General features: G+C 36.7%; 1 protein-coding gene across 1 annotated transcript; it reads right to left on the reverse strand.

Moving 5' to 3' along the window:
* Nucleotides 1-922: 922 nt before the first annotated feature.
* Nucleotides 923-17645, reverse strand: LOC103708346 (mitochondrial adenine nucleotide transporter ADNT1-like). Its single transcript, XM_008793230.6, has 8 exons — nucleotides 17081-17645; nucleotides 15291-15339; nucleotides 10989-11152; nucleotides 9069-9106; nucleotides 3240-3352; nucleotides 2969-3082; nucleotides 1619-1963; nucleotides 923-1473 (listed from the first exon to the last, which is right to left on the reverse strand). Exons 1-8 carry the CDS (start codon nucleotides 17245-17247, stop codon nucleotides 1390-1392), a joined length of 1074 nt encoding a protein of 357 aa, XP_008791452.1. The 5' UTR covers nucleotides 17248-17645; the 3' UTR covers nucleotides 923-1389.
* Between the last annotated feature and the right edge of the window lie 9191 nt (nucleotides 17646-26836).

The raw sequence follows: 26836 nt of genomic DNA on the forward strand, positions 1-26836 counted from the left end.
ATGCGTGGGTTTTTCAGTGGGAATGCTGAATCGGCGATCTGCATCCTCACCAAACATGCCCATTGACTCACGTATGGCATTGCACCTGGCCATCACATATGCTAGGGCGTGATTCATCAAGGAGAAAGTTCTAGGGCGGATGACAGGTCTAATGTCCAAATAGATATTTATATGCAACTTAAGGTGAACCGGTAGGATCATGTGGAATCTTGTTCCATCTGATACCTCGTTTGGAGAGGTGTTGGCAAAATCTTAATCTGATGGTGCAAAATATGGGATCAACAAGGCCATTGAATCATTGGAAAGTTTGGATGAGGTAGAGAAGTTTCGGCACGACTCCATATCATGAAATATTGCAGGGAGAAATGTAACCTAGAACACCTGAAACCATACAAACTACTAAAAATCTCCCCTTGCTCCTGCCCACTCTGATTTCTTCATTCCGTCCTTCTCCTGAGCTCTCTCATCCTCTCCTACCCTTGCTTCCCATCCTGAGCTTAACTGATTGTTTTGACTAGCAAAGAAAAATCAAACCTTGCAGCTTACCTCCTGCCACACGGAAGAGGGTAAGCTAAACGGTACAGCGTATGCATTCCCTTGCTGGTCGGCATCCATGATTTCCAAAAGCAATCTAACGCAGCACATCAAAATCTTCAAAATTCCACCCATTTTAATTGAAATGTAGATTACCACAATCCCCATGGATCTACAACGACATTAGACCCTTAAGTTTTCAGAATCCATCAGCCATAGCGTCAATGACCAGAACATTAAGAAAGTGGAATTAATGTCTTTTAAGAGACCGGTCATCAAAATCCTGCTGAAATTAGAAAATATCAACCACACAATTCGTGCACTGACCAAGCCCTAAAAATTAGAAATAAAAAGGATGTGAATGCCTCCCGAACTATCATGCATACACTACATATCAATGTTCTATATTTATTTGATTATTGTATGATAAAGAAACAATATCATACCAAAATAGAAAACAGAACAACAAAAAGGCCAGGATTTTTATTGTATTGGTAACTTGGCTTTCTTCTGGACTAATCAGAAGGCTCTGTCAAAAGAAGAAAAAAGCTAGATAGCCCATGCTACATGGACAAGCAGAAAATAAAACGGCAAACGAACAAAACACAATCTAAATATAGGGTTAACAGATAGCACGGAAGCTACACAAATTCTCCCTGCCCTATAGCCAATTTATTCTTTGAGTTGGGGAGGTCAAAGCTAGATGTCTGGCAACAGGTTCTGAAGTGCTGGTTTGATATCAACATGGGTTGAGGCCTTAATACCGAGCACATTTCCTATCTTCTACCGTCCACCTACAAAAATAGCAGTTGATGCCCCCAGCAAAATAGCAGTTGGGCCCCCTTTTTTTCAGCTTCAATCCGATATTCTCATTTCTACTCCAAGAACATCCTTCACAACCTCGTATGTCACAAATGCAATTGCGATGGATGGCACCACCTGAAACAAAGTACAATAGAGCTACATCTAAAACAAAACATGTACCATAAATGTAATGTTTGATTCTTCAAGCAAGGAACCTTATGGTTTGCTGGGCAGCCTGATACCTTTTGTTGAACTGATGGAGTAAATTAGAAATACTAACCTTCACTGAATTGGGAACGAGGCCCTTGTATAATGCTCCAAATCCTTCACTATGCACTGTTTTCCTAAATGCATCAACCATTCCAGTATATTCCAATGGCGCTTTGCTTCCCCTTTGGCCTGCCACAACAGAAGCAGCATGGTTCCAACCCACCATCTGCATTCTTCTCCGAATGACATCAAGAGGGTAGGCAACAGTCTGGCCTATAGTTCCAGCAACAGCTCCACAAGCAAGCCTTGTCACCACACTCAACTCTGAGTCTTCAACAAGACCCAATGGCTTGGATTTGACTAACCAATCCTTTAAGGATTCATAGACAGCAAAGTTGAGGCCAACATATGGAATCTGCAAGCACAAACAAAACTTAACTTCCAAAAGACAAGTAAAAATTAATGTTTCTGGGACACGTGACAGGTATTTGAGCATCCAGAAGAATCTGACAGGGGAACCTTTCAAAATTGGATATAAGGACATGCCTACGACATATATATGTTAGTGTGAATATGCATTGATTCAAGCATACATTAGGTGATAAGCTGGACCTATTTCTCCTTGAGTTCACAAAATTGATAGCAGCTTTGCTAATTCATATGTTACATAGTAATTTTTATGTGGAATAGACAAAAGTAGACATGTAAGTGATCATTATAGTTTGATGGTATGAAGTGTCATGGAGTGTCAGTGTCTCAAGCATTTGTGCGTCCAACATGCCAACAAACCCAAAATTTGGATCGTCTGAGTAATTAAAAATCACTGAAATGAAGCAAATAAATATGATTTTTTTAATTCTAGCATGGATTGCAAAGAATAGAAATGAAGATGACGACATTGTCATGTCTTCACGTATGTGTGTGGTTTGCAAAGGGAGGGAGGGGATCAGGTGATCAAGGAGAGAGAGAGAGAGACCTTAGTCTGGGATTTGAATACATCACTAGGGCATCTATGAATGTGGATTCTATCAAACTACATCCTTTTGAATGAATGATGTTATGTTTACTTTCAGCAGAATAAACCCTATCAGTAGTCTATGACAATATGAATTTCCATGGAAATGCTAAACAAACTGTGTAAAGCCCACTGCATTTTGCTTTCATATATGTCAAGTACATATACATCACATATTTTACACATAGAGTTTTCAAGCAACAATTTAATAAAAATGAGACTCAAAAATTAGTAGACCACTAGATTTTACTAGTACAGGCATGAATAGCAGTCTTTTTCCTGTAGATTACCAGACATGTAAAACAGGACTTACATAAGTCATAACCCAAAAATGTTTTCACACTTCTGGCTGTTCAACAATGGATGAAATAGGATGCTTGCCTCTGCAGTGTGGAATGAACTTACCACTCCTATTACTGATGGAAGCCAGCCTTTGTACAGAGCACGAAAGCCTTCCTCTCGGTAGACCGTACCTAGTGCATGAAACATTCCTCTATACTGGTAAGGGGACTTCTCAGTCTGTCAGGAAAAAAGAAAGATGAATGAAAAGAATTAATGACAAGGAACAAGAAGAAACTACCAGAACACTTTTTCATCACACTCAGAGCCAAGTGGACCAAATTATCTGAATTACAGATAACAATAATAATTCGCTAGAAGAAACCTGAAACAGCACCTGAACTGTTATCCTGCCCCGAACCATGTCCATAGGATAAGTAGCAGACATAGCAATTATTCCAGCACATGCTCCAGCTCCAAGGCGCAATACAGGAGTCAGTTGAGCATTTTCTGCACGAGTTAACAATGGAACAGTTGGGCAATTCCATAGCCATATTTAGACGAAATCAGCAACTTCATATAAATATGCTGAAACTTACATGTCCAAATATCTGACATATTACTGATTTAGCTCTGCCTTTTCTATCACTGAAAGAAATTTAATTTGGACACAACAAACACACATAAAAAGACGGCAACTAGAGAAGAAAAGGGGAGTTCAAAAAAAAATCAGGCAGTTTCTTTAAAGAGCCCTAGCTTCTTCATCTTTTGCTAGTAAAGGAAAACTAAATTAGCTTATTAATAGGGTGAACTATATTTTCATCCCAACCCAAAATTTGCCATTTATCCATAAGCAATTCCAAAAAAAAAGGATTATTATTTATTGGTCTCCGGAGTCCCAAATTCGCTTAAAAAGCAAAAAAGGAAAACCTCCGACATCAATTAGCAGTCTTAGACACCTGTCCTTTTAAATCGCCATTTCTAATCCTCTTCATGTCAGGAAATATCAATCAATGAGAGAACATGCATGCAAATACATATTCTAATGATCTGTACCAGTAAATAACTTGAGTTTTGGGCCTGATAATAGTTACATGAATTGTACCATAGAATTTTATGAAGTATAAAACAATAAAAGATGGATGAGAGGGGAGGTTGTCTCTACTGGCATAGGCACTACTGTCAGAGGATAGGAAACCATTGATTGTTATCCAGTAACAGGACAATGCACGATAAAAATACAAAAAGGGACTGTTGCACTGCCTTGTCGAGAAAATAATAATGGTGATAAATGATTGTATATTATTATCTTTTCCAATTTGGCCTTCATTTCTCATAAGTAATTCTCCAGGTGGTTTCTTTAAAAGATACCAAGAGGTAGAGATAAAATACAGGTAGCAACTTAGCATGCCACACCATGGTTTAGACACGAACTAAAAAGGTGCCTGATTCCCCTCTCCTTTATTTATCAGCTCACGATGTTTCATCCTACAAAGGCCATGAATTTAATAAAGCTGACATGTCATCATGAATGACGTCCATCAAATAAAATTGTAATAAATAATATCTGAATTTTGAGGCACACAAATATTGTTTCTAACTTTAAAAAAAAATAATCAGAATTCCTCTAGGCAAATGGCAAAAAATGACAAAAAACATCAGAACTCAGAAGATTGATTATGACGATGACAATGGATTTAAGAGTGGAGCAAAAAAATTACAGGGTCAACAAATAATAGTTCAGCAATCAGCTCAATAACTGGGTCTTAATGGGCTATTTGTGCATTACGCAAAGCCCAATAAACCATAGGCAGGACATACTAGGCCTACTGCCTTACACTAAGTTAAACTCCAACAGGCATGAGGCCCATTAATAGCATTTTCGCTCACCGCATATAAAATGAAATTTTATGCATATGATTTATTGCTTCTTCTTTATCAATGAAGTGTTAAGCATCTAACCTTTTGCCTCTTCTATCCATTGGCTAAGGTTCACTTTCCTTTTTTCACTGGTGGATAGCTCTCAAAAGTCCTAGGAATGCTGCAATTTGTTGATTCAAAAGGCAGATGGAAAAGTGAAGGTAGTGATCAGCCCCTTCGAAGCATTGGACAAACTGAATAGAAACCCCCTACCCCATAAAGCATTGGATGAATTAGATAGAGTCCCCCCATATGTGTGCAGACTCCAAAATCCTTGCTTATTATTGTTCGCATACTTCTTCTCATCTCTTTATTTTATTTTATTTTATTTTATCGAGACCTCCGATCAAATCTAGTATCAGTTCCCTCCACTTACATTGACCATAAATCTAGCCACATCCCATTAAAACAGTTGCAACCATCTAAATATCTAAAAAACAACTCTCATCTATTGGTCTAAATTGCTTGGGTTGCAGATATTTTTAGACTAGATCCAAATTCCATGTTGAGTAAACCAAATTCAGATGAATGTTTCTGCCCCTAATATAACCAAATCCACATGACATTGATATCTGGTGCATCACAAATACTCCTATGAATTTCAGCCATTAGTATGCTTCCATTACTAATTCATAGCTCCAGTTTATGTTTGCTTGTTGCATCCTAACTGGTGTAAAACATTATAGAACATATCCATTTGTTATGTCCACCAACATTTCTCTGTGAGAAGAGAATCTCTTGGTAAACATGTTATGAATCAAACAAGAGATTCATAACATGTTTACCAAAAGCTGCAGAGAGCAAAACAAAGAGCACGACAGTCGTGAAACACCATGAGCAGCAGGATGTTGAGGGCCATTCTCACACAAACTACTCCATAACCCACTTCCATTCATTTCCATCTTTTGGTAACTAAAATGGCTGGAACGAGTGGATGCATAAACTGTCACCTGCTAGCCACAGGTTTCACCAAAATGATATATGCTTTCATTGCGAGCTTTACCATAAATGAAGTGAAGAGACAACTGGCACCACTTTCTTTGTCATCTGCAGCTTCTGCCAGCTAGAATGGCAAAGGGAAGCACAAGGGTTGAAGGGAAGGAGGGAACCAGAACAAGTGCCTTATTTGACAGCTTAAACTTTTCCATTTGATGGCTATGTCAAGAATATATAGTCTTGCCAATACGTGGCAAGTCATGCTATTACTGCTCAAACAAATTGTTACTGTTCAGAGTGTTTGAAACTAAATGGTCTACAAAAGAACTTCAGAATGGTTGTCTTAATGACTTCATATTTATAAGTACAGACTTATGGTATGACAAGTTCAGCATGCTACTTTCAGACTTGTTCTATAATACTTTCACTGACCCAATTGGATGTTATCCTACAGTTGATTCTGAGAAAGGATTTACTAAAAAAATATCTATGGAACAAATTTGAAAAAGGATTATCATGGTACCACTCATATGTCTCTTAATAAATACCTGGTCATGATAGCATAAAAGTATACCATTCTTTTCATTGTCTCAGTCAAAAAAAGTTACATGAAATGAAATCAATTTAGAGTAAAAAGAGATTTCAAAGATAAAAGGTGAAAGGTAGGTGAACAAGACACTCAAAGAGGCAGAACCGCAGAACTAAGGAGATCAGGAGACAACAGAAGTAATTCAACCTAGTTGTAGAGCAGTAAAATGGGTAGTGGCAATTCCTTGAAGTAGATTACATCATTATGCAACGTTCGCCGAGCAGTACCAAGGGTCGTACCAGCCAGCTACCGGTTTGATACAGTACTGGAATGTGCCGTACCGCACAGACCGATATTGTGCCATCCCGAGATGTTTCAAAACCAGAGGAGAGAGGGAGAAAGAGAAAGGTAGAGTAAGGGAGAGGGAGGGGGAGTCGGAGAGGAGAGAAAGAGGGAGTGAGAGAGACAAGAAGGGGGAAAGAGAGAGAGAGGGGGGGGGGGGAGAGAATGGAGGGGGAGAGAGAGAGATGGGGGGAGAGCAAGACAGGGTAGACACTGAGAGAGGGACAGAGGGAGGGAGGGAGGGAGGGAGAGAGAGAGAGAGAGAGAGAGAGGGAATACCCACCGTCAGCCTTGTTGTCAGTGTTGTTGTCAACGTCAGCAATAGCAACTACAAGTCAAAAACCTTCATGACGAGGGTCTCCACCTCATGAAGGGTCATGAGCGAGAACTCACATGAGGTAAGTGTGATCGAGCAAGAAAAAGAGTAGAGGGTTTAATGAGAATTGGACCGATTTAGCCCTCAAACTGAGTCAAATTGCTCATAAGTTAGCAAAACCGGATGGTTCAACCCAATACGGGCCAATTTGCACTGATTCAGTCTAGCACTGTATACCTTGTCATTATGAACCTCATCAGGAACAATGCTTGCTTTACCCTTCATGGCAAAAGTTCACGGTCATTATTTTTTTACATCAACTACAAAATTTCCTCCTATACCATATTCCTCATGAAGCTCTCTAGATATTAAGCTTCACAAATTCTCAAATATCCAAAATGTTTGCCTTATCAATCCTTGAACTTCCAAGAAAAACTATCTTCCTTAATATCCTATAAAGGTCACCATAAGATAGGAATGACTTCATGAGTACCACCAACAGAAACGTTCAAACCTTAAGAATTTAAGCACTATGGCTAGACCGCAATCTATTTTGACTTAAAACAATCATTGTTGCAGGCATAGTTGACACTGGAATAAAAATATAAATTAATTGCATAATACCTAGAGTCCAAAGATGTGTGATTTGTCAATTAGCATCTTCACAACAAATATGCAAGTTTCTTGTTGCAAGACACAACTACTGCACTTTCCACTGATCATCAAAAGCCTAATAATATGCCATCAGCCAGATAGAAAACTTTCTGAAGTTGCCAGCATTATATGCACACCTATGCTCGAGAGACAATGAACCCCGTACTAATGTGATACCTAATGTAGAGGATATAGGATATTTCTTGCAGAGAATGTACTGCAGCAAGGACAAAAAGCTCGAGGAGGGGTAAAAAACTTGTGAACCCCTTTCCTAACAATGACCACCCTTATCCTGCTCAAAAATTTAAGTCAGCATACTTTCAAAACCTGGAGCACATGATGCATTATACCATATGCAAACTCCCTTGAAGCCTCACCAGCAAGGACATACTCTCCTCATGAACATTGTACTGACTTGGTACTGATCAATATTGCTTATCCTCCAGAAACAGACCAACCAAAAAAGATTTATTCATTTAATATGTTAATTAGAATAGAACTTCTTAGATATTTAAATTTACTTCTAATAATATTATGTTGTTGTTATTTTATGCTCCATAGAGGTTAATATGGTGTGGAAAGTTTTATACTTCTATGTAACGTGGATTGGATATAACACCCGGTGTCTAAAAAATGTGCATGAAGTATTATCCTAATCAAACATATATTTTAAAAATTAGAGGTTCAGAGAATTTTGATCTCTTTTCGAAGACAAAACATGACTTCATCATTATGCTGCTATCCAGAATAGCTTTTGAGGGCAGAAAAAGGTGTTTGCTGCTATGGGGTGTATGTTTTTTTTTAGAGAAGCTTTGGGCCGCATACGTTGGTGCAATATGACAAAACAACAATTGTGTCAAATACTGACCAATGTAGCACGCAGATGAAGGCAACGGGCAATCTCAAATACCAATGAGAATACATTCATTTGAGACTTCAAATTCACATATAATCATAGTTCTAACACATTAACAGAAATGAATAACCCAATGCAAAGTAAAGCATTAGTTCCTTTAATAGAGTTAAAAAAAGTTGCTAACCATTATTAAAATTGTAAGAAGTACCGATGCATACTTGGAACTGAAAAAAGGTTAGAAATAAAAGTCTGGAACCTCTTTGAGCAGCCATTATTCCTAAGATATTTGTGAAGGCTATAAATGTTTTAAATTTTGCATTAATTAAAATGCAAACAAGGAATATTGATACTGGAAACCTGATAATCTAACCTGCTTAAAATATTACATACAACTAGATTTTCCATTTTTCACATATCAGTAAACAATGACCAAAAAGCTTCGAAAGCCTGGTACAAGATCAAGTCTTTTTGTGTAGAGTGCATATATATATGTGGTACTCCACTCATGGAGAAAAGGGGGCATGCCTTGCAAAATTTTCAAATATCAGGATTGGTGGATATTTGAATAACAGCTAAGTGATGTAATGTGATATTAATTAGTAAATCATTGACAACCTCATAAAAGCTGCCTCATAATATAAAAAATGGCTTAGAAAGATAAGGATGGTCATACCATTGCCTGATTGCCGACGGTAAAACCACAAAATTCCACTGCAAAAAATTTCAAAATTTTAAGAAAAGGAAGAAAATAAATAGGTCCCATATGTTTTAAAAATCTACTGCACTTAATAAATATCAAATGGATTCCATAATTATATATGAATGAGATGTGTATCACTAGATTGTGATATGTTCAATGACAGATCAACTTTCAACAAAGCATAGCCAGCACACAAGTTCTGAAGAATATACATTCTGCACATGCACGTTCATGTACAAAATTATGTCATCCAGCAAAATTTGACCTTAATCTATGCTTGAAAAATTGAATTGCAGGTATGGTCACACATACACAATAATCCATCTGTTAATGCTGTAGAAGGACCGGTTGTCTCTGGGGTAAAACAAGAAACAAGAAATTTATTGAAAAGGGAGAGACTGTGTGTACTAGTAAAAAAGGAAATGCATATGCATGTAAGGAGAAAATAATTGAAAAAGGAGAGAGCCCATGCAACCAGTCTCTTCACATCATTATAATGATGACAATCAGGCCCAACAACTAGTTTTTATGGAAAATTGAGTCGGCTAAAAATCATAGTCAGTTTTTACAAACTAGCTAAGTTTGGACAGGTGTAATGATTTACCTTAAATCTACAGGACATGGAAGCTTCTTGACAGAACCTGTTCATGATTTTATATGGACAAGGGAGAATAGATAACAAAAAGACAATTTAGCATATAGAGCTCTTGTCCAGATGAAATAAAAAAAAAAGTTCAAGGACAGGCGATATTATAAGATTCAACTTCTGATACAGATTAACTATTATTAATATATCATTGCCCATTAAACGACTAACGATTTAATTGAACTGTATTCACAAAAACTTTCTTGGAAAACAAGGATGGAGATTTGAGTTAGAACTAGAAACAATTTATGGATGAAATCAAAGCAAGGCTTGGACCCCACAGTGGAATGGAACTGGGGGGTTGAGATGCACACACCAGAGTCACAATTATAATACTAGAAGATAATAACTCTCGCAGAGTTAATACCCTCATCAAAACTCCTCACTAGAAGGGGCAACATATTTCTCAATAATCATCATTACCTAGTTTACCAAAAAATACCATTAGCCTAGATGTTGAAGTGTCAGTAAAGAATAAAACGTGTTAGACTCATATAGGAATTTTCAGTATCAAGAGAATAAAATTTTTCTCCGAGTGAAAATAACTACTATCTTATTTCAAATAATCAAAAATATGGAGTAAACACAAAAAAAAGACAAGTGGATTTGTATTTAATAGCTAAAGACCATCAAATGGGGTTTCCAGACATACTTGAACAACATACGAGCAGCCATTGGCTGTTTGATTGTATTATTCTACCGTTTGGCAATTAACTCCTTGAATAACTGTACTAAAACTAGGACATTTGAAGGAAATCAAATCTATAAATGTTCATTGTATGGAGGTTGGATTAAAAAATCTGACAATGATCAAGAAGCATGTTTGGATCAACAATGTCTTTCTAGAATTTAGTTTTGACCCTGTAGTCTGCATTGCATTTTTTCCCTAGCTTCTCTGCTTATCAATTCCCATCAACAAACCTTGGATATGCGGTCCACAATTGCTTTAGCTTTGCTTGCAGCATGATTTATCCCAAACCTCCATCTGAACTTTATCTAAGGATAACAAACAACCGTATGTAAGAGGAATCTAAGATTAAGTGTATCTCAAGCATTTCTATTGCACAGTTTCAGTGTCCTACCAGTCTGACATGCCAGTGGAACATAGCAAGACAGACAGCATGAAACAAAAGTAGATGTCAGAACACAGCAATATAGCAGTACTTTAAACCTTTTATACTTACAAAAACATGCATTACATTCACATAGACAATGCAAAAATGTGATTGTAGAATTTAAAATGATACCTGGCTGCTTGCTCATAGCTAAAGAACTTGACTGCCGAGTTTGGGACAATGCGTGCACAGTTAGTACCATTGCCTTTGAATAGTCCTCGAAAACCCTCAGATCTCCATATGTATTTAAGGCCTTGAATCGTTCCATTATACTTTATATTGTGAGGATTTTGGACCTGCAATTTGTCCGCAATACTGTGCAGTTAAAAAGTTATGTTCTATAAATACAAAGGCTATAATGACATGTCGTTATTGTATTTGACACTGGCTTTAATAAAACCTTGTTTGCCAAAAATTCCAATTTAGCTACCTGGATGCTATCTAACCTTTTCCATAACCTTTATCACACCTTCCATCAAAGTCACTTAGGTTTTCCCCTGCTCTCCCTACATTCTTCAACAACGATTGAAGTACTGGTACTTGCCTCCTTCAATCAATAACATACATGCCCATACCACCTCAATAAATTCCATTTTTAACTAAAAAAACATGCATGCGTCATGCGTCTGTGTAGCTTAACAACCCTCTAGCACCACATAACATGCTTCTCCTTAAATGAAAGAATTTTGCTAAGACCACATATCAAGGCGTTGTAAATGTTTAATTGATTATATACGAATATTTTGGAAAGCAAAAGAAAATATGTAACTTTAAAAATTATCTTTATTTGATATTTTGTATTGTAATTATGTATATCTAGCACTCAATAAGTGTTGTGATCTCTATTTAATAGAATAACATTATGGAGGGAAAATGGAATTGTAGCTTAAGCACTATTTGAACCATATATCAATGATTTCAAATCAAGATCCGCCAAACCGGTACCGAGATCCATACTGGTCGGCAGACGGTTCGGTACGGTAGGGCCGGCACCGGCATGCTCAATTTCTTTTTTAGAGTATTTCAAGTTGATTTAATTGGTAATCATTGTTTTTGAACTTTTTCGATGATTTTAAATCTAATTTGATGTTTTTTGATTTTTTTTTATATTTTTTGATGTTTTTATGATTCTGGTTTAACCTAAATAATGCATCTTATTGTTTTAAAATGATACAAATCATAAAATTATTAGTGAGATGTTGCATATGCTACAAGGAGCAATATAAAATATTCTCAAATCAAGTAGTGAAATAAAAATTATAAAACAACATAATCAATTACATATATTTAAAGTACAACATACATACCGATATCTAAAATCGGATCGAGTGGCAATGCCTCTCGTAGATATCCAGATCATCAGCATAGTCAGAAGGCACATCAGCTGGTGCCTTCCTGTGTTCATGCTTAAATTGGAACTCATCAGTGAATGAAAGACCACCCTGCGACTGTCTCATAAACTAATTTTTATTTTTTTGATATTATTTAAATATTTTTAATTATTTTCGAATTAAAAATAATTTTTAAATATTAATATTTCAAAATACTAATTTTAACTAAGATCCATGTAGAACCCAATAATGAATGCTGCGTGTATTTTTCTAGGCCCTTGAGTATGCATCAAAAGCTACTTATTTCTTCATTTTTTCAAATTTAAGCCTAGTCCACCGTACGCTTGATTGCATCAAAACTTGAATGATGGACACCAAATTTTGCTAGAAAGTAGCTTACATGCCCTTAAATACAGTTCTAATTTTTATTTTTAAAATTTTTATATTTTAAAATATTTTTTTTATTTTTTAACACAAAATATATATTTTTATTTTTAAAAAATTATATATAATCCAAAAATTAAAAATTGTTAGGTCGTCGTATAGATCGTCCATAGATCTACAACATATAATAAAATTAAGCCCAAATCAAAAATTTTGACATGATCATTCCTTATTTTGCAATTTTCGAGCTATTTTTTCAAACCCAAAAAAAGAGGAAAAAAAAAGATAGAGGAAGCATACGTTATTTAGACTTGGATCTTATTTCTGAAGTGCTGAATCGGTATGATTTTTGACCCGTTGGAAAGGAGAAAAGGCGAAAAGTTCTCCGCCGCTTACAAATGTTGTTAAGAAGGCCTTCTTGGGCCTTCCGAACAACATTTAACACCAGACAAAGAAAAAGAGAGGAGGCTAGTTCAGAACCGGGTCGACTCGGTGCAAACCGGCTGGTCCCGGAAGGTTCCGGACAATTCTGGAACGTAAGGTTCGGTTTAGACCTTTTCTGGTTGGCTCGGGGCTAGAACCGAATCCAAAGGCCGAACTGATCCAGTTTCCCATCGGGTCGGCTTGGAACAGGCCAAACCGGGCAATCCAGGCGGTTTGGCTCGGTTCGACATTCCTTGCTTCAAATATTTCATAAGAAGTTACTCTAGCCTACTTGATTTTTCTAACAATTATTCATTAACTTCTATAAAACCAACAATTTTGACACAATTTTGTGAGTTCAACTCATCTCTCAACTTCTCTAAATGATATTCAATTTGTTGATTTCGTGGGGTCAAAACAAGCTCAACCATAAAAGAAGACAAAATAGTTTGTCAAAAATTTGACTGCTAAGTTTCCAAGGAAGAAAATCATGCCAATTCCTGAATATGCTACCAACAGTGACTCGCTTTGGAATTTACACAACAGTAGGTCTTCTAGCACTCACCGCCAATCATCAAGACCACCTTTGTCTTATATTCTCGATCAATATTTCATAAGCTATGGCTCACATATTTTTGTGTCCATACAAACTTTATATGCATATGCAAGGAAACATTAAAGTAACTACTTAATAGAGATAATAATTATTTAAAAAAAAGGAACACAAATGGATACTGTATAATGAAATTATGATGCCTTTTAAAAGCAAAATTGGCCTACAAAACATAAAAGGTATGGATAAGGACGGATTTCTTCAAGCTCAACTTGAGGTTCAAATGATATGGTAAAATTTATTTTGCAAATCCTCAAAGTGACCAAAGTCCAGAAACATTTAAGAAGTCCAAAAAAATATGTTTTAAGGCCACTATACAATGTTTTAAAATATGGTGCACACCACAGCGTATGTACTTGCAAACGCATAAGTGGTCCCTTAACCATACCGCATTGCCTATATGCAGCCATACCACATAAAGACTCCAAAAGCAGTCCACTTAGCATTGCGTGACTGCACACATTGCCTGCTTAACAACGTACAACTACATGTGAGACCACTTGGCATTGCAGAGCCACATATACAATCCACTCTTATGTGGGGCTGTGCAGGTGAAGCAAGTTTAAGCTGATGATCAGGTTCTATGTTGGGTTCCAAGTGAGCCTAATAAGGGTACTAATGATATTAAAATATTGATTAATTATGAGTATAGGTATTAGGCACTGAGCGGTAAGTAATTACTGTTAGTTTTTATTATTTTTAGTAGTGTTATAATATATCTCAAAGATATTACTATACATAAAAATATTACTATATCTAAAAAATATTACTATCTTTTTTCTGGTTACTATGGTATTTAATTTGTTATATTAATTTTAGTCAAAAAATAGGAACCGCATATGCACTTGTATATGTGGTTCACATACCGCATATGCATTATGCGATCCCTTGACTGCCTGCATACCACAACCTCTTTTTAGAACATTGAGTCCATATACTCCATATTTACATCTACTAAGCTTTCTTCCACAATTCTATTATGGAATTTAACATATTTTAATCTTCTTATTTTAACACAAGCCGATGCTTGATTATCAATATTTTCATTCATTTTATTGCATTCGGATACTTGCAATGGCATTGAAAGGTATATCATGGACTGAAAGAGAAGGAGCAAAATATCTCATACTATAGATCTAGACCAAATAGAGAAGATCATTTGTAAAAACAAGCAGAGATGGTGACCAGAGAAGGAAGAAGGAGAAGATTTATTTTGTTAATGTAATGCACACAGGTGCATTTCTATCATGTTAGACATGACATAGATAGATTAATAACTTGATATAGTTCATATTCCTTATGAGATAGGTGAGGAAAGAAAACAAACATGGAAGGCTTAATCTATGAAAAAAATTGCTGTCCTTAGAAGTACAAACTGGCAAAGATTTTTTGGAAGTAAATGTCATGCATAGAATGCACCCACCCAAAAATTGCCCCATTCACGATTGTTGTGTTAGTTGTTTACATCTATTCAAAAAGCTGCCTCATTCACAAGACATGCAATAACAAGTCAAAGAACTCGAGCTTAGATCCAAAATAAATTAATTTGCAATACATAATGATCTACTAACATACAAATTTTTTAAACAACTTTAATAGTTGGGAAGGAAAAAAAACATGCTGTAAGAAAACAGCAGTCAAAAACCCAAGGAAAAAAGAAAGGAAATTAAAAAGAAAACCAACCTGAAGCAAGATTTTTAATCGCTCAAGTGGAGCAACAGCAGTCCGTGACCTGCACAAATCCCATTGCAATAAAATTAAGTGCAACAACAAGCATGCTATCAAAATAGCATTAATAATATGGAACATCATTCCAAAATTGTAATACGCAAAAATGACAGACTAGTACAACTAGACTTACTTAGGTCACTAGTGACAACAGTTTTTAGATTCTCGAATGTAATATCATGGGAGAGGTCAAATGAATGCTGAAAATGACAACATCAATAAATGGAGAAAATGCATATTTCCTGCATAGGGGACCACACCTAATCAATATGCTTACGTGAAAGCTTCTCAGTGAAAAAAAGGAGTTTTGGGTTTGGGCTTTAACACATCTTCTTGTGCATTTCAAGAAGGAGAGAGGAATCGTAAGGTGCATGTACTCATGCAAAAGACTGGGAGAATTAGTCTTCAGGATTAATGCATAAGAGGCCACAGGTAGACAAAAAGTGGGAACAGAGAACAAATGGTAGCAAAATACAGGTCAGCAAATCATGTGATCATATGAAGATCAAAAATAGTCCATGGCCTCTTACAAAACCAAAAAAATAGTCCATGGCCTCTTACAAAACCTAAAAAATAGTCCAATTAGATCTGCTGAACATGTTCCTGACACACCATTCCTGTAGGTTGACTTTACAACAGAGGAAGCATGAAGTGGTTTACATGGAAAAGATATAGAAGTTTATGTTACCTTATGACTTGGGGTGTCAACGTAGACTTCAGCAAAAATAAAGCAACTTGCATTGCATTACAATATCATAACATTTAGAAAGATTCAGAGGGACCCAAGTAATTATATTTCTTATTTGCCAAATCTTCATAATTTTCATGAGGAACAAAAGTTATAGGTGCTTCTCCAAAAAAAAAAAATCAGAATGCTAAAATCCCACCAAAGGTCCCTTTTCCACAAAAAAAGCTAAAGATGAATGGCTTTCATGCTACTAACACTGCAAAGTTCTGCAAATAAGCAGAAGGGGTTGTCAATCACATTCTTATTCTTCAATCATCATTTCTATCCAAGAGTTAAAGAAGCCACAAGTCCTCACCTAGTCAGCTGTCATAATAGACTGGTGCATCTTAGTAACCACATTCATCCACCTAGGCATCAAACCTCCTCTGGCGAGATTCAAGAATCATCCATCTGCTTCCTAACTTTAGTAAACTATTTTCATGAAACTTATTTTTCTCTATTTTCCTATATCTCGTGCATGTGTTAAATATAACCACATAAATAATTTGTTTAATGCAATCGTTCCCTTGTGACACTTGCATCTAAGTAGTTGTAGAAACACCAACAATCTGAACAAAGAGGGTTGACCTAGTAGGCTCTGATATCACAATATAATATCATATGTGGATGTCCACGTCCTCCAACATAATTGTCAGTACAAGCATCGAACAGACACTATTGCAGTACGGGGTTCCCTTTTACCATTCAAGGGCAACAAATATTATCCTAAAGCAGCTATCAGAATGCCACAATGCTTCTCGCCATAGACAAGAATCAAGACCTTGGTTAGGGTTTAACATCATACAAGCAAGAAACGAAAATATTAAAAATTTAGAAGGGAAGAGGGAACAAATACGGATTAAAAAAATAGCAGTCAGAAGATAATGTCGCTACCCAAAAAAATTTAAACGAGATAAATTAAAATAAACAATGCAGAAATAGGGGAAATCGACAAAAAATCAAGAAAACGGAAATATGTCTCATATATTGGCAAGAAATGAAGTTTTCAAGAACTCACACTCCACCGGCGACGCCGCCGGCCACGAGCGACTTGCAGATGCTGAGGAGCTCATGCCCGGGTGCCTTGACGCCCTCCCTGGCGAGCTTCGCCTCCTCCGCCAGATTCACGATCGTCGTCACCGCCGACTCGCTCGTGCTCTTCCCAACGACATCCTCCGACGCCATGAAACCCTACCAGACCCTAAGCAAGACCCAGCGGCGGAGGTGAACAAACCCTCACAAAAGCCTAGTTCCACAGGAGGCGGCGGCGGCGGAGGAGGAGGAGGAGGAGGAGGTGATCGAATCACCAGCAAGCGAGCGATCAGATAGGAGGGTTCACACGGCAGCCGTCTCCACTTCTTGCTCTCGGATTCTTTCCTTCTCCTTCCGCTTCTCGGCGACGGCGGATAGAAGAGGGGGCGGAGGGTGAGGTTGCTCAAGGAGTTGGGTTATCGGTGACGGCGAGGGTATTGCTTACATGGGGGAAAGATGGGAGTGCGAATGGATCCAAGGGGGGTCGGCTCCCGTTCTTTTGTTTTTCTTCGTTTTCCCCTCTGCTTTTCCGAAAAGAAACCTACATTGCCGTGTGGGTGAGCCTCCGGGCCGTTTAGTTGGGCCGGGCCCCCCAAAAAAACAAAGGAATGAAAATATTTGGAAGGTTTCCAGGTGGCTCCGACCGCTGGTGGAGTGGTGGATCACTACAGCGAGATATATGGTGGAGGGAGTGTATATTTATATGGAGAATCATAGCGGTGATTACATATTCGCTAGGGAGTTAATTGTAATTTTGCAATAAAACCTTCTGAAAAATTGATATTGGACCTTTATTTTCTTACACATGGCATATAATTTGCACGGAAATTTAAAAAGATAAGCAAACAAGGATGTCCAAATAATATTTTGATGTTTTGGATATAACTAAGATGAATGGTGGGGGAAGCATTTTGGAGTCGTGTCTAGAATGATGAATAAAGATAAGAATGGAAATTTCTATTTGTTATATTTGGCATTGTTTTGTGACTTTGTCGATTTGGATTGATAGTTTTCATTGTGGCATCAACTTTTTTCAAGATACATTAGTTGATGGATTATTTAGTGAACGATAGGTTATTCGACTGATATAACACATCCTTCATTCAGATCAAGCTCTTTTTGTAACTTTTTTTTTGGAAAGCATCGATCAATGAAGCATAAGTTTTTAACCTATGTGAACCAAATATTCATTAAAGGAGTGCAAGTGGGTCAGTTAAATGTCTTGATTTCAATATAAGCAAACTTTTGTGGATTCCAGCCATGCCTTGACACCTCGAATCGATTCTCTCTATTTTTTTAATCAAAAAAAATTAAAGGTGTACACTACCTAGCTCAAAACTACCAGCTGCCTCTCCAAAAATAGAGGCAGCTTTTCTATAAAGTAAATTAAATTTATTCGACCAGATCCAAATTTAACTTATTTGAAAAAAAAATTTAGGACATCTAGATATGTATGTATGTATTATATATATATATAATTTGCTTTGAATGTGCTTTGGCATTGTTTTTCTTTTCTTTTTTTTAAAAAATAAAATTATAGAATTTGAGATAAAAAAATGTAAAAGCACCGCAAAAAAGAGAATATATGAAAATATAGTACAGTAACATAAACATTTTTAACAAGAAGCATGATGCTATTATTTTATTTTTTTTAAATTACACTTCTTTTATTTAAAAAATAAAAATATTTACTTTTAATAATTTTAAAAAAAGAAATATATATATATTCTATACCATCTCTATCATTATTGTTGTCGCCTCCCCTGCCACTATAGTCATCGCTTCTGACGCTAGCACCATTGCTAGCTTTGTTGCTTTACCATTGTTGTGGGAATAAAGGGTCCGAACTTAGTCCCACATTGGATAGGTAGCGGAGAGGTCTGTTCCTTAAATAAAGGGGGGCAACCACTTTCTCTTCGGAAGCGTCTTTTGCGGGGCAAAACCGTGCGTTGGGAAGAGACTATGAAACCCCCTTCAAAGCGGACAATACCTCCGAGGAGAAGCAGTCGCTTCCACTGTCTAAGCTTGTGTACGGACTAAGCTTCTGGGGTTCAGAGGATACCCTGCTTTCGTTGAGAGCCCTTGACCCCGGCACAGACACTTTCGCTGGGGGGGCTATGTTGTGGGAATAAAAGGTCCGAATTTAGTCCTACATCGGATAGGTAGCGGAGAGGTTTGTTTCTTAAATGGAGAGGGGCAACCCTTTTCTCTTTGGAGGCGCCTTTTGCAAGACATAACAGTGCATTGGGAAGAGACTATGAAACCTCCTTCAAAGCGGACAATACCTCCGAGGAGAAGCAGTCGCTTCCGCCGCCTAAGCTTATGTGCGACTAAGCTTCTGAGGTTCGAGGGATACCCTCGGCCTCATCAACCATCATCATAATCACCGCCTCCACCATATTGTCAGCACCATCGCTACTACTATTATTGCTATTGCTATACCACAACTACCAACATTGTGGTCTCTAACATATTACTAATACTATGTAATCACCATTGCGATCACCGCCAAATCATCGTAGCCATCAACACCATCTTCATCACACTATTGCCACCTGTCTCCACCATGTTGCTAGTGGCCTTGCCACTGCAAACGTCACCATTGCCATCATTACCATCACTGTCATAACACCATTACTCCGACCACTAACACCACTAGTATCTTCACCACCTTTACCATAACTACTATCACCTCCAGCATTATCATCTTAATATATATATATATATATATATATATATATATATATATATATATAATTCAAGATGATCAACTACACCAAATGTATTTTAATTTTAATTTTTTAAAAAGATATAAAAAAATATTTCTCTATTTTTTAAAATATAGAAATATGCAGATAACGAAATCAATACTTTAATATTGGTCGACCATGCTTGTCCGCATATGAATAAAATAACAAAAGCCTATAATTTTGAAGACAAGTTTAAGATTCTTCGATGCCGTTGGATGGCAGCGAATGCATCATTGCTTCTTTTTTTTTTAAAAAAAGAAAGAGAATAACTTGCCTGCGTTACGTCAAGCCATAATAGCAATGGGTTCGCTTAGCCTGTCAAGTTAAAGTAATAATATTTGTTCCCATGAACTGAATTTGGCATGACATGTCATTGGCTTATATTTGCCCACTCCTAAGACCTGGTTCTATGGCATATTTTGCATGATCCCATCCAACTCATCTTTGCTTGACCTGCCCATCCTTGCCTCATTTTGACCTAAACGGATTCTAAGCATTTGCAAGAACAAACTAAACAATTAATAATAAATTGACCAACCAACATTAGATAACCTAGTTGGGGTTATCCCAATTCAATTATAATTGATTTTGATCCAACCCAAACAAAAAAGAAATTTATTGTCTTATACTTGAGCTGGGGAAAGCTCCCAAATGTACATGACCAATTAAAAATTTGAGTTAGAATAGACCTTGGCCATGCTCAAACCAAAAACTTAACCCAAGCCCGCTCCAAACAAACTCGAATCATCGATTTGGGTAGAGTTGTCGAGGCAAGTCAATTTTTCTGCATCTTTTCGAAGACATAATGATGTCATTGTTTACTATTTGAAATTTAAATATTGATAGTTATGGCACAAATAATAATATCATGCGCACATTATTAGTAAGCATGCTTGCTAACGAACGACATTTGATATAAACCAATATCATTTTTCTGAAACTAGCCTTCTTCACTGACCCATATTCTGCATTTTGAGGGAAGAATCTGAATTTCATCTGTTCTACAGGTGTCAATTTAAACCCGTAGCAGGGTTCATCCACAAAAAAAAAAAAAAAAAAAAAAAAATCTTTTCACCATGTAGAAATGTTGTGCTCTAGCCCATCCTTGCATTCGGAAACTTGAAAAAAAAAAAAAAAAAAGGTAAATCGAAGACAACTATTACCCCCTGGAAGATTTGCACCTCTAACTCCTTAAAGTAAAATTCTGCAACATAATGAATGAATCTTGTGGAGGTATTGCAGTTTATAGGGGTGGTGATTATTTAGTAGAGAACAGAGGTCCATCGCCGGACCGGTTTATTAGTTCAGTAATCAAACCGCACCTTGATGAAGTTGGGCTAACACCCAATTATTGGGCTTGGCCCAAGCACACACAAATTTCAACCGAGGAAGCCCGATATGTCGGCCCAAAAAACCCACCGAACAATAAATCCATTGTAACAAAATGGTTCCACATGCACTCAAAAACCTTGATATCTTGTAAAATCATTATCACTTCTTATTGCAAAGAAATCTCTCCTGCGCATAAATCTCGCATGTTTATCAAACCCGTAAACTTATGAAATTGCTTTTACCTCCCTACTTCACTATTAATGCTGGCATGGTCGAGGCCAAATCACATTTAAGACCTGCCTGACACTCACTTAACTTGCATGTATTGCACTAGCCCCCTACTACCACAGAACCTTGGATAAATTACTCTAAGTCACAGAGATGATCATGGGTTGGGCTTGGACATGGCAAATATCAAATTTTAAAAAGGCTCGACCCAAAGCTAAACTAAAAATGAATATAATACGCCCAAGGCTCGGCCATGATCAGTCGAGGCTAGATGGAGAGGTAGTAGGTATCCATGTAAGTATACCATTCCGTTAGAGAATAGTATAGTACATGGAGAGGTAGATGGTGTTGGTCGAGGCCCGAGGCACCACTTAGCCAATTACCTACTTCCTTGTGGAATTGGCGAATTAAGCGGTGATGTGCCGGGCAATATGTTGCATTTTTCTTATTAAAATCCATATATAAGGATTGAAGATTATATTTCACATGTACATTTGCCGTTAATTCCTTCCATGGGCCATATATTTAATGGACTTGTAGTCGGAGGCCTGAGGACGTGATCACGGAGATGGCCGTTCGTGGTTGTGGGCCTTGGCCTATGCAGCAATATTTTGGGCCGTTAATGCGGAAAGAATAATTGCAATAGAGCAGCGGTGTCAATGGGTAGGATTCAAACCCAACAATAACTCAATTGGATCTAGAAAAGTTTTAGCACCACTTTGGATTTCGACTAGAAATTGGATATTTAACAAGTCGTCTTGCTACACTTTTGGACTATTTTATTAAAATTATGAGATACATTAAATACTATATCATGAATTATGAATATGAAATACTATAATGGTACAAAAAAAATTAAAAAAGGTAGATCGTTTATATGCATATAATTGGATCATGTTTTGGATATGGATCTATCTGAATCCAAACCCAACCTAATAAGACTTCGATCTAAATTTAGAATGCAAATCCAATTCAATAGCTCATCGCTTTCATTTTTCATATCCATACTTTATATTTCTAGATCGGGATAGAATTTTATAGACTACAAGGTAATTAAAAATGGTATGAGACTGATTTTTTAATTGCAACTGGTTCTTCTGATGTTTTCTATGGAAGATTCTTGAATCAAAACTGTATAGGATGCCTAATGCATTCACAAAAGAAAACAGGCAAAACTTATAATATCTCAATGATATGGTAAAATCGTTGGACTAACGATTTCATTATATTGTAATTATCTGTTTATAATACACGGGGCCCTTTTTTTTAACTTTTTCTTTAGGTTTGATCATTTTGCAAAGTCTTTAAAATCGTTGAGACTTATGGTTAGGCTTCCATGGCTACCCACTTCATATTTTAAGTAGATTGTCTTCAACCCCAAGATTTTGTTGACCGGAGCCTCCAAACATCCTTTATTTTTTATGTGAAACATGAAAGAAACCTGCCTATTGCCGGAAGGCTAAGATGTTGGTGACCTAATGATAGAAGAGTTGGTGACTGGTGGCTATAACTATAATGGTCTTTAGGTAGCGAAATTCCTATCGGGCAAACTCTAACCCACACAGAAGGTGTAACGTTCTGAGACATTTTCTTAGAGTAAAGCTCAATAAAATAGGCATGTCTGTGAAAATGCGAACTATCTTCACCCAGACAAAAAGACCCTATAAAGCTTTACTATTTCTCAGGATTGGCTTTGGCTCTTCCATGTGCAACTTAGATAGAATGCAAAAAAAAGCCCTCCTTCTCATCATCGGATTCATTTTCCTACTCAAACTTTATATGCCAAGACGGTTCTAGTTTGGATTAGCAGTTTGTCAACCTCCATTAGCACCCCTAGATAGACTACAAGGTAGTAAAAAAATGGTATGAGTCTAACTTTTAAATTGCAGGCAACCTAGCTGTGGAAAATAATTTCTCCTATTGTTTGCAAACAATCAATTCTTCTAATGTTTTCCATGGAAAATTTTTGAATCAAAACTATATAAGATGCCCAATATATTCACCGAAGGAAATAGGCAAAACTCATAATATCTCGATGATATGGTAAAATTGTTGAACTAATAAGTTCATTATGTTGTAATTATCTATTTATAATGAACAAGTTTTTTTTTTTTCAAAAAAATATTTTCCTTAGGTTTGATCATTTTGCAGAGTCTTAAAAAATCTTTGAAACTTATGGTTAGGCTTCCTCGTGCCAACTATGATAGCTACCCACCTCAGAATTTAAGTAGTTTATCTTCAACACTAAGATTTTGTTGACAGAGCCTCCAAATGTCCTTCATTTTCCATACGAAACGTTGAAGAAACCTACCTAATACCGGAAGGCCAAGAAAGTTCGTAACCTGATGATAGAAGAGTTGACAGCTGTAACTTTAATGATCCTTAGGCAGCGACATTCCTATTAGATAAACTTTAACCCACACAAAAGACGTAACGGTAGAGGCATTGTCTTAGAGAAAGGCTCCATGAAATAGACATATTTGTAAAGATGCGGACTATCTGCACTTAAGATAGAATGGCCCTATAAAGCTTTACTATTCTCCGATATTGGTTTTTGCGCCTTCTCGGTGTAACTTAGATAGAATGCAGAAGAAAAAAAAAAAAGTCCTCCTTCTCGGAGGGCTGAGACATTATCTCATCAAATTCATTTTCATAAGTTGCTTTTAGATTGTGTTAGCAGTTTGTCGACCCCCATTAACACCCTTAGATATACTACAAGGTACTAAAAAAATGGCATGAGACTAATTTTTAAATTGCAGTCAACCCAGCTGCGGGTAAAAATTTCCCCTGTAGTTTGTAAACAATCAATTCTTCTAATGTTTTCCGGAATCGAAACTATATAGGATGCCTTAGGTTTGATTATTTTGCAAAGTTTTAAAAATCTCTGAAACTTATGGTTTAGGTTTCCTCATGCTAACTATGATGGCTACCCACCCCGGAATTGAAGTGGTTCGTCTTCGGCCCCGGAATTGAAGTGCTTCGTTTTCCGTGGGCAGCATGGAAGAAACCCACCAAGTAGGCCCTCAAAACTCACCAAAAAGTCTTGTCCACACCGCACTAGTCCAACTCTCTGAAGTCTGTGCAGTCTAAAACAGTCCAAAATCCCTCCTAACTTAAGAGGACTCTGTTGCAAACAATGACAACTCCTACGACCACCACCTTCTCGGTCTTCTTTTAGCTGGATCGAGAAGCTTTGAATCTTCCCATTCAAGAGATGAGCTACTGTTGTTTGAGTCCCATTCAACAGTAAGATATAGGATCCGAAAATTACTTGTTTCCTGCCATTCGGCCACCTTTAGTTGATAGGTGGGTAGAACAGTGTTGAAGCAGGGCTCAACCAACCATCTTTCCATGGTTTGGGAAAACCATTGGCCCCTGCACTACTAAGCTTGGACGGCAGTCGGTTTCAACTTTCAATAAAGAAACTCTGCCACCAAGATGGTAGCCTGGTGGTAAGGGGGCTTGGACTCCACCCGAGTTGTTCGGATTCGAAACATGCGGGCGTCGATTAAATCAGGAAACTGCATGCCCCACTTCCGAATGGCACTGTATGGATATGCTTTCCTTCCATCAGTACTGAGGTGGTGCTGAGGTGACGTACTCACACATGGATGGTCTAGTGGAGTTTCCCACGGGTTGGAAAGGGGCCCGGTGGAGGCTGCTACGCGGATGGAGTTCTGCCCCTCCCCCTCCCCTCCTATTTTTTCACCAATATATATATATATATATATATATATATATATATATATATATATATATATATATATATATATATATATATATATATATATATATATATAAAGGTGGGAGGGCATTATTCCACCATAGCTTCCATCATTATCATACATTTGTACTGTTCACTAAATAAAAAAAATCTTTAATTTAGGTCTTTTTAACCGAATAGTAAAGTAATGTTTTATTTATGTTGCATTTTGCATCACTACCAATTTCTTTTTCTAAAATCTGAAAATCAAAATTATTTCTATTTTTTCTTTTTTTTTAGAAATATAAGTATGTTTAGTATAGTCTAAGGTTCTAACATGATCATTATAATAAAAGATTTAGGCAAAGAATGGTTGTTCAAACATAAATCTAATTGATTGTTAGAAACTGTTGAATTATTAGGTAGTGATTTTAATACTATTCCATTAAATGTTTCTTTCATATGTTTTGGAGATTTTGAATTTAGGGTGTGTTTTCTCATGTTGACGTTGGATGCGGTTCGATCCGGTAAAATTAGATATATATTGTTATAATTATGATGCAATATGGCGAAGTATTTGTACAGTATTTTGCACATTCATACACTTTTTCTGAATTTTTACTTTTTTATATTTTTAGCAATATTTATTTTAAGTCATTTGACTTTATTTTCTCATATGTATAACATAATTTCTTTTGACCGATATGGCTTGATTGGCTCAATTAACTAGCCATTTGTTCTAGAACCGGAAATTCTTCTTTTATTAGGAACCTAAAATGGTTAAATAAAGGGTCACTAGCCCCTCAATTGCATGGATACTTTTGAACCCTCCTCCTCATATCTCTTCTTTTGTACTGTTCGAGTTCGAGTATGCATCATCTACAGCGAACACATGCTGTGAGAATACTGTCTTAAGAGAAAGCTGTCAGTGGGGCTAATTCAAACTTAAATTCCACGTAACCTAAGAGTGGCAATTTATTATCCAATCCACCTGACCCTCAAACGATCTCTTTCAAGCAGGTTTAAAATTGACATAAATAAATTTAGATCATAAATAAATCAATCAATCTAAACATGTTTATTAAATAAGTCAAATTCAGATTTAGACCTTTGATATATTTAATCCGTTTGACCCGAACTATTTAACATGTTTAAAATATGTTTAAACTATTTATAATTTGTTTAACCCGATCCGCTAATCTGTTTAAATCTATTTAATCTATTAAAAATTCGTTTAACTTGACTTGATTTATTTAATAAATAGATTACGTGAGTTGGATCGAGTTACCTATTTAATAAACAGATATGATTTAGATTTAAAATTTTGATCTATTTAATAAATAGGTTAGATTTAGGTTGACAAATTTTTGATCCGATATACATTCGATCCAACCTGATTACCACCCCCGCCTCACATTGTGTTAATTCTGACAGAAAGCAAGATGATTATTACGCATACTCTATACCGAACGAAATTGAAAGATCACGAGCAAATCCATCAGAGATTTGCAGACTAATTTGTCTTAAAAAATAACATCGAAGGTGAACCAGATACCGAGTATCAAAATACGGGCCGAAGAAACAAAAAAGGGCCTAGATAGTTTTTTTTTTTTTTTTTTTGAGGCCCGTCAGGCCCAAGTTGTTTCCCAGCGTTTTATTGAGCGATCCAAGCGCGTGCTTGAGTACAGGGAGGTCAAGCCTTAGGAAATTTTTACAGCATTAGGAGAGG

The sequence above is a fragment of the Phoenix dactylifera genome, chromosome 9 (assembly GCF_051530095.1).
Source record: "Phoenix dactylifera cultivar Ajwa chromosome 9, Ajwa_hap1_PhDact_Kaust_v1.1, whole genome shotgun sequence".
NCBI classification, from domain to species: Eukaryota; Viridiplantae; Streptophyta; class Magnoliopsida; order Arecales; family Arecaceae; genus Phoenix; species Phoenix dactylifera.

Bases quoted from the DNA above. Each gene is read 5' to 3' on its own strand.
- LOC103708346 (XM_008793230.6), bottom strand. From the start codon at position 17,247: ATGGCGTCGGAGGATGTCGTTGGGAAGAGCACGAGCGAGTCGGCGGTG. The intron at 11,153-15,290 runs GTTGGTTTTCTT...GACAAATTGCAG, and splicing joins GATTAAAAATCTTGCTTCAG to GTCCAAAATCCTCACAATAT. The intron at 9,107-10,988 runs GTATCATTTTAA...AATTTTTTGCAG, and splicing joins AGCTATGAGCAAGCAGCCAG to TGGAATTTTGTGGTTTTACC.